Here is a 16,768-nt window from a genome sequence, read left to right as displayed (position 1 = left end):
ATTTGCGCGTCTCAGGGTGGTGGCATAAATACCCGACTTTATCGAAGTTGTATTGTTGTATGGGGCTGCAAGCTTCAGGCACGCAATGCCGGGCTTAGAAATTGTTTCCTGAGACTCTGTTGCACTTGTTGTCGGCTTGCCCAACGTATGGCATCACAAGTTATACCCCTCGACGTAGTGCGGAGATGATTGGAAAGTGCTTTATTTCCATCTGCGTCACTTATATCAGACAGAATACCACTACTGCCATACACTCCAAAAGATATTGAGTCCGCTGTCGTGAATGAGAAAGGTAAAATTTACTTAAACTTTTAGTTTGTGACTACCCGGGCAGTCGTTGCCACGAAACCTGATGTCGTACTTTTCAACTTCAAAGACAAAATGATCTATGTGCTTGAGTCTTCGGCTCCAGCTGGCAGCAACATCACGGTAAAGGAAGAGGAAAAGCGGCACAGGCATCAACAGCTCCTGTTTTAATTGCGTCAGGTGACCCGAGGATTCAAAGTCAAGTTAATTGTCTTTCTCATAGGTTCTCTGGGGGGAACAAAGCAGTCCTTCATATCTGAGTTGGAAAAGATCCCGGCCTGTAGGTGTCAAGCTCTTAGCCTGGCTAGCCCGATGCAGAAGGCTTGCATCCTTGGGTCCCTTCGTCTACTTAGTCACCATGATTCTAAACGGCAGTAGAGCTCACCCCCTGGTCGGAGGGACCTCGATTGTGATTAACACCTTGGCCTATGGAAGTCCTGTTATGGGATTACGAGCTCGAGAGGTTAGGTATTGGGCTTGCAAACAGTCCTTCGAAACTATGATGCATTTTTTATCTTTTTGTGCGACACATGCACTCGCGAGGTACATCCATCCGCATAATACGGCTTAAGAGTGCTATATTATTATCTGCGACATTCTTATGCAATAGACAGAACGCCGACGCTGCTTTACGCTCCGGAAAATATTAAGTTCGTTGTCGGGAATCAGAGGTGTAAGATTTACTGGAACTTCTTATTTGCGACTATCAGACCTGTCGCTGCGACAAAGTCTGGTATTGTTCTCCTCGACTTTGAAGAGAAAATCCTCTGCGACTTTAAAGAGGAAGTCGATGAGGACAACATAGAGAGCTCTCGACCCCGGCTGAGAGCAATATATTAGCAAAAAAAGAGGAAAATTGGCTAAAATATCAATCTCTCCTTTTTTACGTCAGCTGATCCAAGGGTTCAGGGTCAGGCGAGTTCTCCTAATTATTGATGGGCTCGGTGGCATGCGAGGCTTTTCCATGTGCGCTTGAGATCATTCCAGCCTGTAGGCGAAATACTGTAATATTGGCTGGGCAGACGGCTGTTATCCTTGGGTCTTTCCGGCTGCTTAGGCAGCATGATTCCCGATGGCATTACAGGTTACCTTCTGGTTGCAGGAAACGCTGCTGTATCGCGATTAGAAGTATTTTGCACCGCTTAGCTAACTGAGCGGTCTTCGAGTTGAAGTCGCAACCCTCGAGGACCGTTCAGTGATCTCTTCGATGTGAAAAAATAGTAATAATAATGTTATGTTCCAAATTTTGGTTAATTTGATTATCGTTAAATGTTTGGACATCCTGCATTATTAGCATGACACTTGCCAGCATAACTGGATTATGCTGACCAAAGTAACACACAACGGCAACTAGAGCTCTCTGTGGTTTACGAAATTGTGGAGTTAACTCGTGGAAAACTCTGATTACACCGTCTAATTCATTACTCTTAACTACTCCATTATAAGCAGTTCCAGCACGGGACTTTTAAACAATATTGACCTTGAAGTAGCCCAATAGGATTTTTTCAAACATGTCTTACGTTCCCTTAGAAACAGTGCTAGTTGGGCTGTTAGATTAGAGTTCCACATATGTACCATGGTATTGTGAAATACTCCTGGGGTTTATTGGGGGGGTTAATTGAAATTGTCAAAAAAAAGCAGTTGTACATGCCGAGAGTGAGCCTAGTGAGGCTTGTGCAATTAAATAATAAGGAATATTGTGACGAATCGTATAATTGGGCAGCTCAGATAAAAAAATTTCTTCCTTCATTTGAACACGGAGACCTTTGGACCGCCCCAGCCTACCGAATCCTCGCTGAAAGGACAAATCAAATTTTCAATGGTTATGATGAAGTTTAAAAAATCAATTATCTTAACAGGTGGTCAAAAACATCTTCCTTTCAATTGTCGCCACATGCTCCACTAATTAATTTGCGAAACTACCGTTGGAGGTCTCAATACTAACAATAATAATATCTTAATAATAACACACAAACAATTATGTATTCAAGAGGTCCTTTGGGTATGCAAAAAGCAGATGCAAATTGGACTCCGACATGTGTTAGCCGTAATCTTTGTAATCAGTCAGAGGACCTAATCAAAGTAATAAACTCTCATATTTAAATACCTATAAACTATTGGTGGGATTTATCCGTTTGAGCCTAGAACCTACAATAAATATGACTACCTACCATGCAGGGTACAACAATAATATAGTCGAATAATATATATAGTCTTTTTCGATTTACAAGACTAAGTCATCTACGTGATGGAGTTCTCGGCGTCAGCCCAGAGCAGTGTATCTACGAAAGGAGCGGAAAAATACCAACCTCTCCTGTTTGAGCTGGGTCAGTTAAACCGCGGGTTTAGGCCCTAACAACTTTAGGGTCAGGCTGAAAGCGCCATGCCTCATTATTGACAGGCCAGATGACAAAGGCTGTCATCCTTAGTTGGCCTGTTGGACTATTCCGACATCATAATTCCTAACTGCGATAGTACTCGCCCTCTGGCTGGAGGGAGCACGACTGCAGAGCGAGTAGACCTTGTTTGTATCGGTTAGCTTGCTGGGTGGTCTTCGATGTGAGGTCGGAGCCCTCGAAGATCATGCAGTGATCTCACTCCCGAGTCAAAAAATAATATCATTCTACTACATTGACTGCGTCCTATTTTTTATTTTTTCTTTTGTTGTGTACCTCGAAATTCACCTATGGTCCACTTACCCAGAGTTTTCCATTTCACCCCACCCGCGTATTGACACGGCTCAACGATTTTTTCTCGTTATTGTCTTCTTTCCATCATCTTGCTTAGCACTAGTATGCATTGCTTACGTATCTCATGTACTGTAAGCTTTAAGATAAAATCTATATATATACATAGGGATGCTTCCCGACAGGACCTTTTGAACTTCTCATTTGCACCATTTGGTGTGCACTAAGATTTCACCATATTGGGGCTGCTTAAGTAAGGATAGGACGAATTAGGAGCCGGTAACACAGTACACTGAGCCTTTTAGCAATATCGGAGTTGTGGAAGAAGTGTATCAAGGATTTGAAACGACTTTTTGTTTTGTCAACTTGCATGTTGATGTGAAGGGAGCATCATAGTAAATGTCCAAAATGAAGACCTAGGTCTTCTCGCAATTTTCCCATCGGAGGTAACTAGTGCTTCTTCTGTATCTAGATTCAAAGTTTTGATGGAGACAGTGTTGTTGTTTTTCTTACTAGTTTCGCTGAACAGCTCGGTGTGGTCCACGGATGAATATGGACTCACCTTTCGATCTGCGCTTATGCGAAAATTTCATGTAGAGTAATAACTTTTAATTTTATTTATTAGAATTTCTATTATGTGCTTCGAGCATAATTTTGTCGTAATTTTTCACAATGTCGAATAACCGACATAGGTAATTGTCTCCGATTTGCCTTCCCTATTTATGTTAAATTCGTTGAAGATGTTGGCTCTGTACAGTCGGTCACTCAAGTTCGTGAACAAACGGAAGCTGCAACCCGTATAAAATACACAGGTTGCAACTTCAGTTTGGTCACGAACTTAAGTGACCGACTGTATATGAAAAAGAAATAGAGGGAACCTTCTTGGACATGGAACACAAGGGAAGATAATCCCTTTTATTTCATGAGAAATTCCTGTGAAATTGAATTTTCATGAGGACAAAATTAAGTCCTTCCAGCCATACAGAATCGAATGATTTCCCCAGGCCTCTGAGATATGCTTTACCTAGTTGATTATGAAGTAAGTGAGTATTAGCATCTCATCCGAATTTGTTTATTGCATGGGTACCTTTTCCGTACTACTTGTCACACGTGTGAGAATTGGCAATACATACTTCCTAAACTGGAAAACTTGAAAATCCCATCTTCGGCTCGAATGCCAACTTCACGCGGGTAACAAACCCCACCCCACCAGCCCGGAAATATACTCTTCTTTATTGTAAAACGTAATTATTGATTTTTTGATTATTGCTTCACAGACTTGGCTGATGGTTGGAGTGGCAGTGAGATAATTGATCTATAGCTGAATGGTTTCTTGGTTAACCAGTTTTGAGTATGCAGATTTTAGGGAAGTAGGTTATGTTGTGTGTTGTTGAACAGAGTAGTATAGTTTTGTAGGATTTGAGGAGACAGACGTTTCAATACTACGTTGGAAATGTTGCTAATGCTGTTAAAAGTTTTATTGAGCACTCCCTTGATTAGATTTTCCGCTTGCTCCGGGTTTGTGAAGTTGTCTTATAGTTCATAGTTGTCACAGAATGGATTATGTGTTCTACGCGTGGTGGTGAAGTTGCTAATGGTGATATTTTTCAGCTTTTCACATTGATATTGTGTCGTAAACTGGGCCGCTTTCATATTCATAAGTTCCTCGAGGCGTTTCATTAATGAGGGGACGCGGTAAGCTGATCTTTTCTATTATACGCTGATTACCTTCATTTTCTCCAGTGGTTCGGTGATAACATTATTCTTATTATTAATGGTCGGCGATGTTCTTGCGTCACAGCCCCTTCTTGTCAGGATGCATTTGTTATCTTCGACAATATGTATGTCTTCAAAGTTTTCTTTGCTCGGACCGGAAATCTAGTCCACTGTGGGCATGAATTTTGCCGAATTTTTGAAATTGATTGTGTTTATTGCGTTTTTCAATGTTTTTATATAGACTTGGTGAATGTTTTCATCAGTTTTTTTTTAACAAAGTCCAGAAGTTTTTTGGTTTCCTCCGTTTAGCATCTTGTCATCACCGGGGTCATTCTTATGGCAAGTGTTTAGAGCATTGACAAGGTATGAGGTGCCTTCTCACCGGAATTACATTCTGCTATTGATGGGCCGTGTGAGACTACTTGTCAACGTAGTCCTAGATACTGAATGGTTGATTTCATTTATGATGGCTGCGTTCATTATTCCGAGGATGCTGATAATCTCATCTCTTGGTACGTTTCTCTCTACTCGGACTTGCATTCTGTACTATTCGTTAAGATACTTTTGATGATTATTCTAGTCTGTGACTCTTGTGGTTCAGTGGTTTCTAATCTAGATAGCTACAGGTCGTTAAATAGTACCTTTGCATTTTCGTATGGATTCGATTAAAAACATATCGTTCTGTGGCCACTGTCATAGTCCATAGTCTGTTCGTTTTTCATTTTGCAACCTGCTTATGTTCAGATAGACGTCTAATATGCATTGGTCTACGTGTGAGTTACCAGGTAAAAACGTAGTAATTACAACCGAATAAGTGTTTGCTGAGTATTTGAATGAGTTGACTGCTGAAGGGCCGGAAATTGATTCTGTTAACAGTAACATTTTTTTGGGCCGAAATACACAATTCATGGGAGAGGAAGAATATGAAGGGAAGAATTTTTTTTTTCGTCACAATTAAAATGTTAAATTGTTCAAATGTTAAAATGTTAAAATGGTTAAAATGTTTTTATAAAATGAATGTGAAGACGGCTGGATTGGATAATGGGATAGAAGAGGGCGAATGCAATTAGTACATAAAGTTCGATAGGTACATAAAATAGTAGTTAATTTTAAAGTGGCGTAAAACAAGATGGCGGGTTTAATTGGGGAAGCAAATAGTCGGGTACAATGGAATAGGTGAATGAATTGGATCAGGATGTGAAATACGATAAGACGAGACACAAGACAGGCAAATAGATGATATAAGTTTATATTGGTGTGATTCATAACATCGTTCGCCCATTTCAGCCATTTAAGCCTACTTTACTATAAATGTCCCTGTCACTTGCACCAGATTCCTCATAATTCCACTATTGAAATGAGTATTGTTTGATCCATACAAATTTTGAGTGGATATAATTGAAAAATTTTAATGAAAATTTTCTCCAAAACTGAATATAATTGAAAAATCTGACCAGAAGACTCCCCATCGCGTAATAACAAACTGCATCCTGTGTAGCCAATGTGTTTCTGCCGTAGCAGAAACTGAAGTAGATATGGTTGTCTTACTAAAGACTTACCGAAATGCTAGATTGATTCCGGGAGGTGCAGGCAGACAGATGTTAGGCGCTTACAGTCTCCAGTTACCTAAATACATTAACAATTTTTATCCCAGTATAGTCTTTCTACAATTTTTATGGAAATGTGAAAGAAAAAATACCGAATGTTATATCTAAAAAGTCCACAAAGGTTTAATAATAGATCACGAATTCGGCCTGATAGACGTTTTTACTGACAGAATTTGACAAAGTGAGGTCAGAGAATAAATGTAAATAATACTACAATAGAATAAATGCAAAATACACAATTTGCATTTAAAACATTCTTTTGTATGGTGAGAAACAATTATTTCTTATCTCCGTGTCGTTCTATTATTTTTTTTTTTTTTTCAAATATGTTTTATCATTTACTATATCGTATGGGCCATATTATTATGTTGTAGAGCATTTTTCCCATGCACCTACGGTAAACTTTACCAGCCAACAACAAGGCATTTACAAGCCTTTACTATATACCATAGTCAACGCTACTATGCGGAATGGTGTTTTTTACTATATCTATCGAGCACACTAACATCGAGAGTCTCATCACCCCGGAAGATTTTAATAAGAAAAATTACGATGTGAAAATCGTACCCGCGGACGAAATCGCGAATTCCGGGAAATATACGTTAATTTTTTTTGGAAATTGGGACTTTGATTTTTTTTAAATACATTTCTCTATCCAAACATCACGAATGGGAATCGTAAAAAAAAGAGAAAGAAAATTTTGATGTACATATTTTTAAAAAATGTTTTTAGGATCTGAATAATTTGTCAATGGAGTAGGAAAGAATATAATAATAATTACTTTCTCAAATTTTAGGGTTCAAATTTGATTTCTTTTTTCCGATAGCGGAAATAAATTGAAAACTATGTTCATTTCATTACGTTGCAGTAATAAAGTAAAGTAAGTCCATGTTTTTATCGGTTATTCAGGAAAAGAATAACTTAAATTTTCAATTAACCAGAATTCATCATTTATTGACAATTTTTGTTTTTTACGGAAAACGAGAGAAAAAATATTTACAGCCAAGATATTAACTGCTGCAGCGCTGGATTTTTAAATGCGAAATTTTCATTTTTACGATGTGAACTCGCAAAATATCAAAGCAGCGAGTGATGTTTACAAATCGGGTATAAGGAAATAAACAGAAAGCTCCATGTCGCGTTTTTTGTTTCATTGTTTCCCTTCATTATCGACTTATTATTTTCACGATGTGAAATTGGTCTTTAACGCGGCGAATGCTCGCATATTTTTCTGACATTTTTAGGTTTCTTTGGAACGGAATTTGCATTTTTAATATTCTATGATGGCACAATTCTCTGGAATTGACTTCATTTTTCCTCCAACATAATTGGAAATTTTCTTCATCAATGCAATAAAAAAAAAAAGAATTGATTTGGAGCTATTCTTTTTATTTTCAAATTACGATTGACAATAGTAAAATGGCCAAATCCTTCATTATGGTCCACCGTTCTAATTCTACCCATGCAATTTTACGATTCATAACTCGTAAAATTGACTAAATAAATCGTTCCGGGCATGCTCTATGGTAACCCTTACTACTACATATAGTAATCATTACTATATGACAGTAATGTTTACTAAATTATAGTCCCCCTTACCAGGCATGAATACATAGCATATGATAGGATTCGTGAACGTGCTTTCCGTCAAATCTTTCCATATTTCTAATTTGATGAAAGAGATTGATTGTAACGCATGGGAATTGCATACCTTTGATTGATTGATTTCAGGGGGCATTATGCAGACTGAGGAAGTCGTGCCTCGTGCACAGTCGATTGGCATAGACGACTCTCTGACGGAGACATTGAATTATCCAGATCCTCTGCATCTATCTCATCACTTAACTTGTTCATTTCTACCACACGTCCACATGGCGGTAAAACAAGAACCTCAGGATGACGATGAAAGAGCGAGCGAAGCTAATAGTCACAGGTAAATTCCCAATAATCCTACCTTTACCGGTAAGAGCAAGGAATTAACACGGTTCGCTCACCTGACTTTCAAAAAAATCACTTAATCATCTGTTCCTTGATTCAAGTTCAAAATGACTAAAGCCAATGGCGTCCCAGATAACAGTATACCCACACTTGAATACTCACACTTGCATATAGTTTTTGTAGTATTATGTTACCATAGCGTAATTCAATGTATCTTCTTGATTCAGCTACGCAAAGTTGATTGAACTGTATAATCGATTGCGATTGAATGTTTCGAAAACCAAATGAATGTTTAGTACTATGCATTGGTAATTTTGTCACAAGACTGATTCAAGTATCAAGTTGGTTGCTAATGAGAACACGTCCGTTGAAACTTTCAATCAAGAATGTAGGCCTTCAACTAATGCTTTTTTGCTCTTGAATGGAAGCAATGAAATCGTCCAATCCCAACCAAAAAAAAAAATCAAATTTTGCTTTGAAACGATGTAGAATTGTCCCAAGTGTACACATTTTTTTGGAAATGTCTATACGTGTACCCTCCGAACAACGGGTGATTTGTTAGTTAGGAAGAGATATAGGTGGGTAGAAAAATTCCAACAAAGTCGGTAAGAGTTGAGGCTAATCCTGTACATAGATCCCGCCCGGCCGGTCAGGCTGTGTTTGAGGAATCGTGATTTCTTATAAATTGTTTCTTGGAAATATCTCTCGTTTCTTTCCTCCATCTTTTTCGTTATGAATCCATTTATTGGAATTAATCAAAAATTGGAAAGTGAACGCTGAAAGAAATCATAGTTGTTACTTTTCTGTTTAAAAATAAAAGCATGGAGTTGTTCACCATCGCACCCGTGCAAAAATCGAGTTAGTAACTTAAACTTCGGACGAGATCTCCGTGTTATAACTACAATAGATGGTGTTGAACATGAGCTTAATTGATCGATTAGTTTCGGAAATATTCAATTTTTTGCGTGAAACCATTATGTACAATATCTCAAAATTGGCCGTGCCGAATTTGCTTTTTTTTATCTGAAAATTTTCGTCGAATGTTTTCTATCCGTATCAATGAAAACATATATACTGGTCAATACAAAGTTTTCAAGATATTATTATTTTTTTATTCAAGACGGTTTTTCTCTCAGCCGCGTAAATATAAAAATATTGACTTCTAATTTCAAAAAAATAATTCTTTTGTTACTATAACCGATGGCGCTGAATATGAGCGTAATTAAAATAATAGTTTCGTAGATATTGGATTTTTAGTGTACAATGATTATGTGGAATATCTCAGAATTGAGTGAATCGAATTCGTTTTCTTGTATCTGAAAATTTCAGTCTCAATACATCCTTAATAAATGATATAACATTCAACATTCTCAATAAATATTAATAAATAGAAGCAAATATATGGTAAAAACCGTTCGGAAGCTCGGCGTGAATTTAGTAATAGCAAAGAAAATATACCCATACATTTCAATAACGTATCTACAGTCGCATAACCGCTATCGCCTGCATGTTTTCTGTGTAGATATTTGTTTTGCCTTGAACTCACTCATTTTTTGCATCTGTAAAACTAAAAGTAAACGACAAGAATATAAAATATTATTGAATGTCTTTCCTCGTCTCTGAATCACTCAGATCTAATTCTAATGAGGCACTCAATAGTCAGCAAACGGAAATGAGTGGAGCATCTATACCATCCGAAGTTGCCCATCACATACACCATAGTCACGACACGGCCAGTATACAGCAGCCACTCCAGTCAACAGAAAAAGTCGTGGAAGATAATGAGGAAGCCACCATCAGGCCGAGACCAAGGTAATTAATAAGTCTCGTTTTTAAATTGAAAATGATCGCTAAATTCAGGAGAAATTTCATTCCCTCATGCCCATTCATCCATTTTACTGATTTCCTTTCCACTTGCACGCCAAAGTTAAAATGTACATTCAATTGGAATCGACATGAATGAGGTGGACATAACAGAGAATGCGAAAACAGGTTCGGAACAGCCCTGAAGAAACTGCATCGAATTCGATACAAACGAAGTGAAAACAAAAGAAGAAAAAGTGAAAGAGAAGGAGAGATAAAATCAATGAGTGAGGGGCCCCACGGACTCGTTGAGATTCTATCGACTCACGAGTTGATTCACGATAAAGCCGATCGATAAAAGGTAGCCGATCTACCTACTATTTATGGGCGAAAGGTGTCGAGCTAATGTTTTTATTGGTAAATTCAATTTCAAGAAATTTAGACTGTAATGGACCTGCCTATTAAAATTGAAAAAAATCTACGATGTCCAAACTCTACAGTTCATCAAACTCGAGCCAATAAATGTTTGCAGTAGTCAAATAGCTTTGTTGATTTTATGTAAAATTATTTGCTTTCGTTTTTTGTTTTAGTCGAAATCGAAGAAAGTCTCGGTGGAAATTGAAGTTCCACCATCAGGCGCTGCCTCCCGAATACTTAGATCACTATGAAGCTGCATTAGCCCAAGAAGCCTTAAATACATCCCCTCTCTATGTCTTTGAGCCTTCCGCCTCGAGTCCATTGCCAACAACATCCAGCTCAACACCAACTCTCAGCCCAGTCGCAGATGTCCAATGTTGGCTCCAACGAATTGCCGCGATGCAGCAAGAGCTGTGTCCTCGTGTCACATCATCAACCCCATACCCAGATTCATCCCTAGCTACAAATTCCCGAAAATCTGTCATAAATTCCCCATCAAACACTAATTCCCATTACCATCACTCTCAACCAACACCAAGACCACCTATGAAATATTCAGATTTGCCTTATATGGGTGAGATAACTCTGGACAATAATAAACCACGGAGAGGCAGGAAGCCGAAGAAGGCGGACATCTGTCACCTGATCTACAAAAACTACGGTACAATTCTACCGGGTACACCAGGTCACGATGATCGAAAACTCCTTAAGGAAAAATCAGAGAACCACCGAGAGGTAACGCAGCCCGTCACTTTCCAACGGACCGATATTCAGAATCGGATTAGCAGTCTTTTAGAGAAAAGATTAACCCAAGAATCTCGAAGGAATTTTTTAGAAGATCATCAGGAGCAGGATGAACCCCTGAATCTCTGTATAAAAGACTTAAACCAGCTTAAAATTCGTCTCCTTCGGAAACACGGAAATATCTACGAATCAGGTACTGTAAAAAGTGACACCTCTAGTGATGGCGAAGAGATCGAGTGCCTCGGAACCCCATTCCCTAGTCCAGTAGACTCTACCGACTTAGACCCTCTGAACAACAACAATCACAGTGTAGTTAATAACAATACAAAACAAATGAGCAATAGTGACCCTCCTAACTCGAGCTTTGTATACTGGCCTAATGCGGGAGTATTCATCCACCCGATGACCCTTCAATCCCAATTCCTTTACTACCAGAAAATGACGCATGGTGATAGGAACTCTGGCAAGCCAGAGTTTCCGCCAAAGGAGCAAAAAATCGTTCCCAAGTCGATTTATGCAATGTTAGATAGTAAAAATTCAGTAGCTGCCCGAAATTCAGCTCCAGCAGTCATATCTCGATCGTCTGTATCTCCTAGACCCAAGAGAATCGCTCCTCATGGCCACCCAACTGGGCAACCCATCAAACGCAAGCGTTCCGCCATTTTTATTCCTCCGATGCCAACGGAGAATAACAACAATCCAGCAACCGAAGTCAGCATTTGTAAGTTTAAATTCACTGGAGGTGCGAAGCCAAGTCTGCAAGAAAAGAAGAGTCTGTCCGTGGACTCCGGTGGTAACTTTCGGTACTACAGTGGGACTGGTGATAAAAGTATGAGAGGATATGAGTTTTTCCCCCGAGAATCTCTTCAGCAGTCTCCCGGACAGTCTGGCTCATCTGCTGGGGCATTCCTTAGTGCCACTGGGGAACGAATTCCGCCGCCTTCTTGTCCAATGATTGTTACACCTGACGATGGCAAGAAGAAGCGCAAGACCAGAAAGTCTCTTCAGAGGGAGAAACTGGAACAAACGTTCAAAGAGAAGGGATTTCTCATCCAAACGCAACAGTTAGAGTCTGCCGAGGGTGCTACCTATTGCAAATTTCGCCAGTTAAGAAAGTTTACTAGGTATTTGTTTCGAAGTTGGAAGGATTACTTACCGGGAAATGTCGGCGATATGTCCCAAAATCCTGAAAAGGAGGAATTGGACGGGGAAGGAGATGAGCATTCAGCTTCACCCGTTTCGAATATTGACTGTAATTTGATGGATGAGTGTCAATCTTTACCCCTCACTTAAGAACTCATCAACTGGAAGACATGGTGAAAAAGGAAAGAGATTAATATTTTGTGGAAAAGACTTGAGAAGAAATTGTGTGTCTACATGGAAACTCACAAAATGCATTTAAGTTGGCAGATGAATCACAGACAATGTACAACACATAAGTTCTGTTCACTTGTTGCTCTCTGTATCACGTATGGAATGTTTTTATTGAACATTCAGTTGGCAGGTGTCTCTGCAATAGTGGTCCATTAGACATTGTGCAAATAATTTCATGATCTGAGGTTTTTATTTAGTTTGGGATTCTGTGAAAGGTACCTTTGAGTGTAAGTAAGTCATGGTGCGTTGAAATGATCATAACTTTACATTGTATTGTACATGATATTGAGAAATGATGAAGCATTGTTATTGAATCATTAGGAGCGAAAAAGAGGGAGGGAGAGGGAGAGATTATAATGTTCCGATATTTTGTGATGTTTTGATCTTTGACCTTTTTGAGAGCCGGAGCGAACGTTATGCCCTATTAGAAATTTAATTTGGCAAACCAACTGGCCCAACCGCGGCATGCCGAGAGTAATGTTGCGCGCGAGTACGGTCGACCACATTTGGGCCGCATAAGGGTCGTAACGCGATTTTCACGTTTGAGCCGGACGATACTGACCGAACGTTCGCCGAACGATATTTGATTAATTAATTCATTATTAATGGTAATTCGATTAATTATGCGAAAATAAGTAAGAAATACCAAAATTGTGATCCCTGAACAGGCTGCTCGACAATACAAAAAAAAAGCTCAAGCCAGTACTTTTGAACCCGGGACCCCTCGGCTTGTAGTTCTGTATCTTATCCACTCGCCCACCGTCTCATTATTGGAAATTGATGTCAGTTTTGCTTACATATTAGTAGTAATTACAAGAGCAGATACCATTGAAATGACTACAATTAGTCGCTAAGTATAGTTTTCTTACTACAGTAGACTCTCGTTAGTTGCACTCTCGATAGTTGCCACTCTTTCCCCTGATTCGCGTTTCAGACGCTCGAGCGATACCCCTACTCCGCCTCCGATCGATATCGTAACCAAAATACGAAAGAGCCATGAGCGCTTGTGTACCACACACACGTTGTTTCCCCGGCACAGACACCGAAAAAGAAAATACTTTTTGTCCCTTTAAATTTCCCAGAATTGAGACCGAGCGGCGCGCAGGAGTGGGGGCCCGAGTTAGTTGCCACTTTCCACGAATCGGGTACCCCTACAGCCCCTAACGTGTTGCAACTATCGAGAGTCCACTGTAATTATTATCTCACTTCCTCTCCAACTTCGCCTCCCCTTTGTCATCGTATTGTAACATTTTTTTTTCAATAAAATTTTTTCTAAGTTTCATACGGCGGGCCTGATCCAGACTGACTTCGGTTAGCCATACTGAACTTAAATGAATCCCAGAATAAGAAGACGAATAATTCTGTTTATTGGAATAATATCTTAAACTGTAAGATTTTGTTGAGAAATTAAGAAAATACTTCACCCGGCATGCCTACCAAAAACCGAAACGGGTCGGATTCCGCTTGCCGAATAAAATTTCCAGTAGGGTAGTCAGGAGCTTGTTCATATTTCTTCTCTTACTACCAAAGACCGATTGTGTGCCTTAAAAACATCGACATTTAAGACTACTGCGACATTGTATATAGACGTGAACCATTTGTACTTTGCATTTGCCGCGTATCAGTTCCAATGACTGCAACGAGTGAGACTACAAAATTGATTACGGAGAAAATTGTCATACTTTTTCTAATTTTTTTAAAGCAATTATCGCCTGTCGTAGTCCATCTAGTCTTATTTATGAAAATCACCTTCAATACGTTGACGACATATTTTTATTACGTGGGAAATAATCCAGTTTTAATTGGGGGCAATTTCACAGTATTTAGTACTTAAATACGTAATCAAACTGTGTTTGCAAATGTCTGTATTCACCAACAATGGCAACGAAGTACCGTCAAAAGTTCATGTGATTACTGGAATATTTGCACTGTAGATCAATGAATGCTTCTCCACGTCGTCCTCTGTCTAGATCTTATTGTGTCCTTTTTTCCAATAACTATTTTCAATTATTAAGTGCTTACTGTAAAAAGATTATTGTTTATAGCTCGCAATAAAAAATTGTTCATCAAACGTTCACAAAAAAGTCTAACTTATGTGATTCCGTCCCCATATCCAAATTATTTATCCATTCATTGTCAGCGACCACATGAAACTAATTTCTATTAACTTATGAATGATTCTCCTCATGATCACGAACTGGCAAAAGATTTCAAGTCCTGACGAGAGAAAACTAGAACTGAATAATGCGCATTACCTGTATTTTGCCAATGTCTTTCATTAATTTTATTAATACTTGGATTGGCGCCATTTTCTGCTCGCTCATTTCATGCTTGTGCCCAGCTTCAAGAATTCACGTAAGTCAGTTTCCATTCATACTTGGTCCATTCACGCATCTCCAGCTCACCTTGAAGGGTTTTTGTTCATACCCGATTTATGACGGTAAGAAGTGATGTACCTTTGTAAGTGATGACAGTTAAATTCTTACGGAATTGCAAATTATTCTCCTCTAATTTTTTTCAAATATAAACTCCATCGATATTCATCCATTGTTATTGCGAGATTAATCGATTGATAATACTTTTATGATATAATTATATATATTAATTATGATATATTTTAAGATATTATTTTAAATTTTGTATGAAACGCGTGCGTAATATATTTTTCGACTCGTGGGATTGTAAAACTCGCCTTCGGCTCGTGTTACAAACCTCCCACGAATAAAAAAATATATTACGCACGTGTTGCATAATATACTAATTAAGTTGAGTAAAAATTTTGTAAATAAGGTATTCCACGTCAAATCGACCAGTCGTTGACTCTGACATCATCAAAAATTAACCGCAATTTTTTGTTCGTGACAGAGGTACAGGAAAATCTCCAGTGTTTTCAGATTTTTTAAACGGTCTACAACAGAGATATGATTTTTGCAAGTTTTTTCTACGTATTAATATTTTCATAGTTTGGTAAAGGCGTAGATCGACAGATGATGTGGTGATGTGTATACATTTATTCGTAGTTTTGATGGCATACCAATTCTATTATCCAATCGATTTCAATAAGTAAAAAACGGGGTTTGTTTTGCAAAAATAATCGAATTCCCCGAATCGACTTGGTATGATATTGATTGTCGGTATAACTGTTGGATACGATTGAAAATAACGTATTTTCACAAATTTTCTTAAGTTTTATGTGTATAGTGAAAAAACCGCTAAATGGGTAATTCTACAACCTAATAAATTCGAAGTTACGTTAAGACGCGCCGATTGGCAAAAAAAAGTTACATGACTTCATTTGTTCAAAATATATTGTTGGATAAAAATATACATGCCCTATTTGCGTGTATTTTTTTATATTCTTTTTTTTCTTTTTGCTAACTAACCCTAGTAGGGGTTCTTACATTTTTGTGGTGTCATGTGCTGACATCCTCTCCAGTCTCTCATGTCGCATTGTACTCTGGGAGCTGTATTCCACGTAGACTCTCTTGGTAACCAAGAGAAACATGGAAAACATGGAAAACGTGGAGAACTTTGGTCGACATGTGGTCCATCAACCAAGCTTTATAGGAGAATGATTGTAGCCCTTTCGGTTGATTTTAAGTGTCTAGACTGTCTTTCGACAGTTTCCGTCCGGCAGAACGATTTCACTTCGGCCATCGTCGCCTTTAAGAATAGATTTTTCTTTTTCATTTTTTTTTTTTCATTTGCTTCCTGGTACCTCAAAATTAGAAATTCTAAAACATTAAGAAAAAATTAGATTTTTTTTTCCGGTCGGGATCGGACGATTGCAATGCTTCCATTCCGAAGCAATAGGCGACAACAATTATGTCATTGTGGAGGATTTAGCGAAATGTATAGGTATATTTTTGTGCCATCAATAAATTGATGGCGGGCTTCCGAATGATTTTAACAATATATTTTTCCTCGTCAGGTTGGATCTATTATGAATGTTAAATGGTCGTAGCAATTAAGCATCTATTAGACTAAAATTTTCAAATTTAAAAAAAGAATTCGACCCTGATATTCTGAGCTATATAATCATTTTACACTAAAATTTGAATATCTATAAAACCAATTGTTCAATTAAGGTTGTTGTCGCGTAGAATTTTTTTTCGACAGTTTTCGTTAACAATTTTATGGTGAATAGTTTGAAAAATTAGCAACAAAATGAGCCTT

At 38.3% G+C, this 16,768-nt stretch overlaps 1 protein-coding gene across 2 annotated transcripts in view; it reads left to right on the top strand.

The window, feature by feature from the left end:
• LOC105264493 (uncharacterized) overlaps positions 1–14,657 on the top strand; it is a 74,660-nt gene extending 60,003 nt beyond the window's left edge. For both annotated transcript variants that reach the window (XM_011301395.1, XM_011301394.1), the window contains exons 2-4: positions 8,048–8,249; positions 9,887–10,066; positions 10,648–14,657. In XM_011301395.1, the coding sequence (XP_011299697.1) occupies positions 8,056–8,249; positions 9,887–10,066; positions 10,648–12,511 (2,238 nt within the window). In that variant the 5' untranslated portion in view covers positions 8,048–8,055 and the 3' untranslated portion in view covers positions 12,512–14,657. The remainder of the gene's footprint in view (positions 1–8,047; positions 8,250–9,886; positions 10,067–10,647) is intronic.
• The last annotated feature ends 2,111 nt before the right edge of the window (positions 14,658–16,768 follow it).

The sequence above is a fragment of the Fopius arisanus genome, unplaced genomic scaffold, assembly GCF_000806365.1.
Source record: "Fopius arisanus strain USDA-PBARC FA_bdor unplaced genomic scaffold, ASM80636v1 scaffold00022, whole genome shotgun sequence".
In the NCBI taxonomy this organism is placed as follows: domain Eukaryota; kingdom Metazoa; phylum Arthropoda; class Insecta; order Hymenoptera; family Braconidae; genus Fopius; species Fopius arisanus.
Note: the sequence above shows the minus strand (reverse complement) of the source record. Positions and strands in the feature narration are given on the sequence as shown.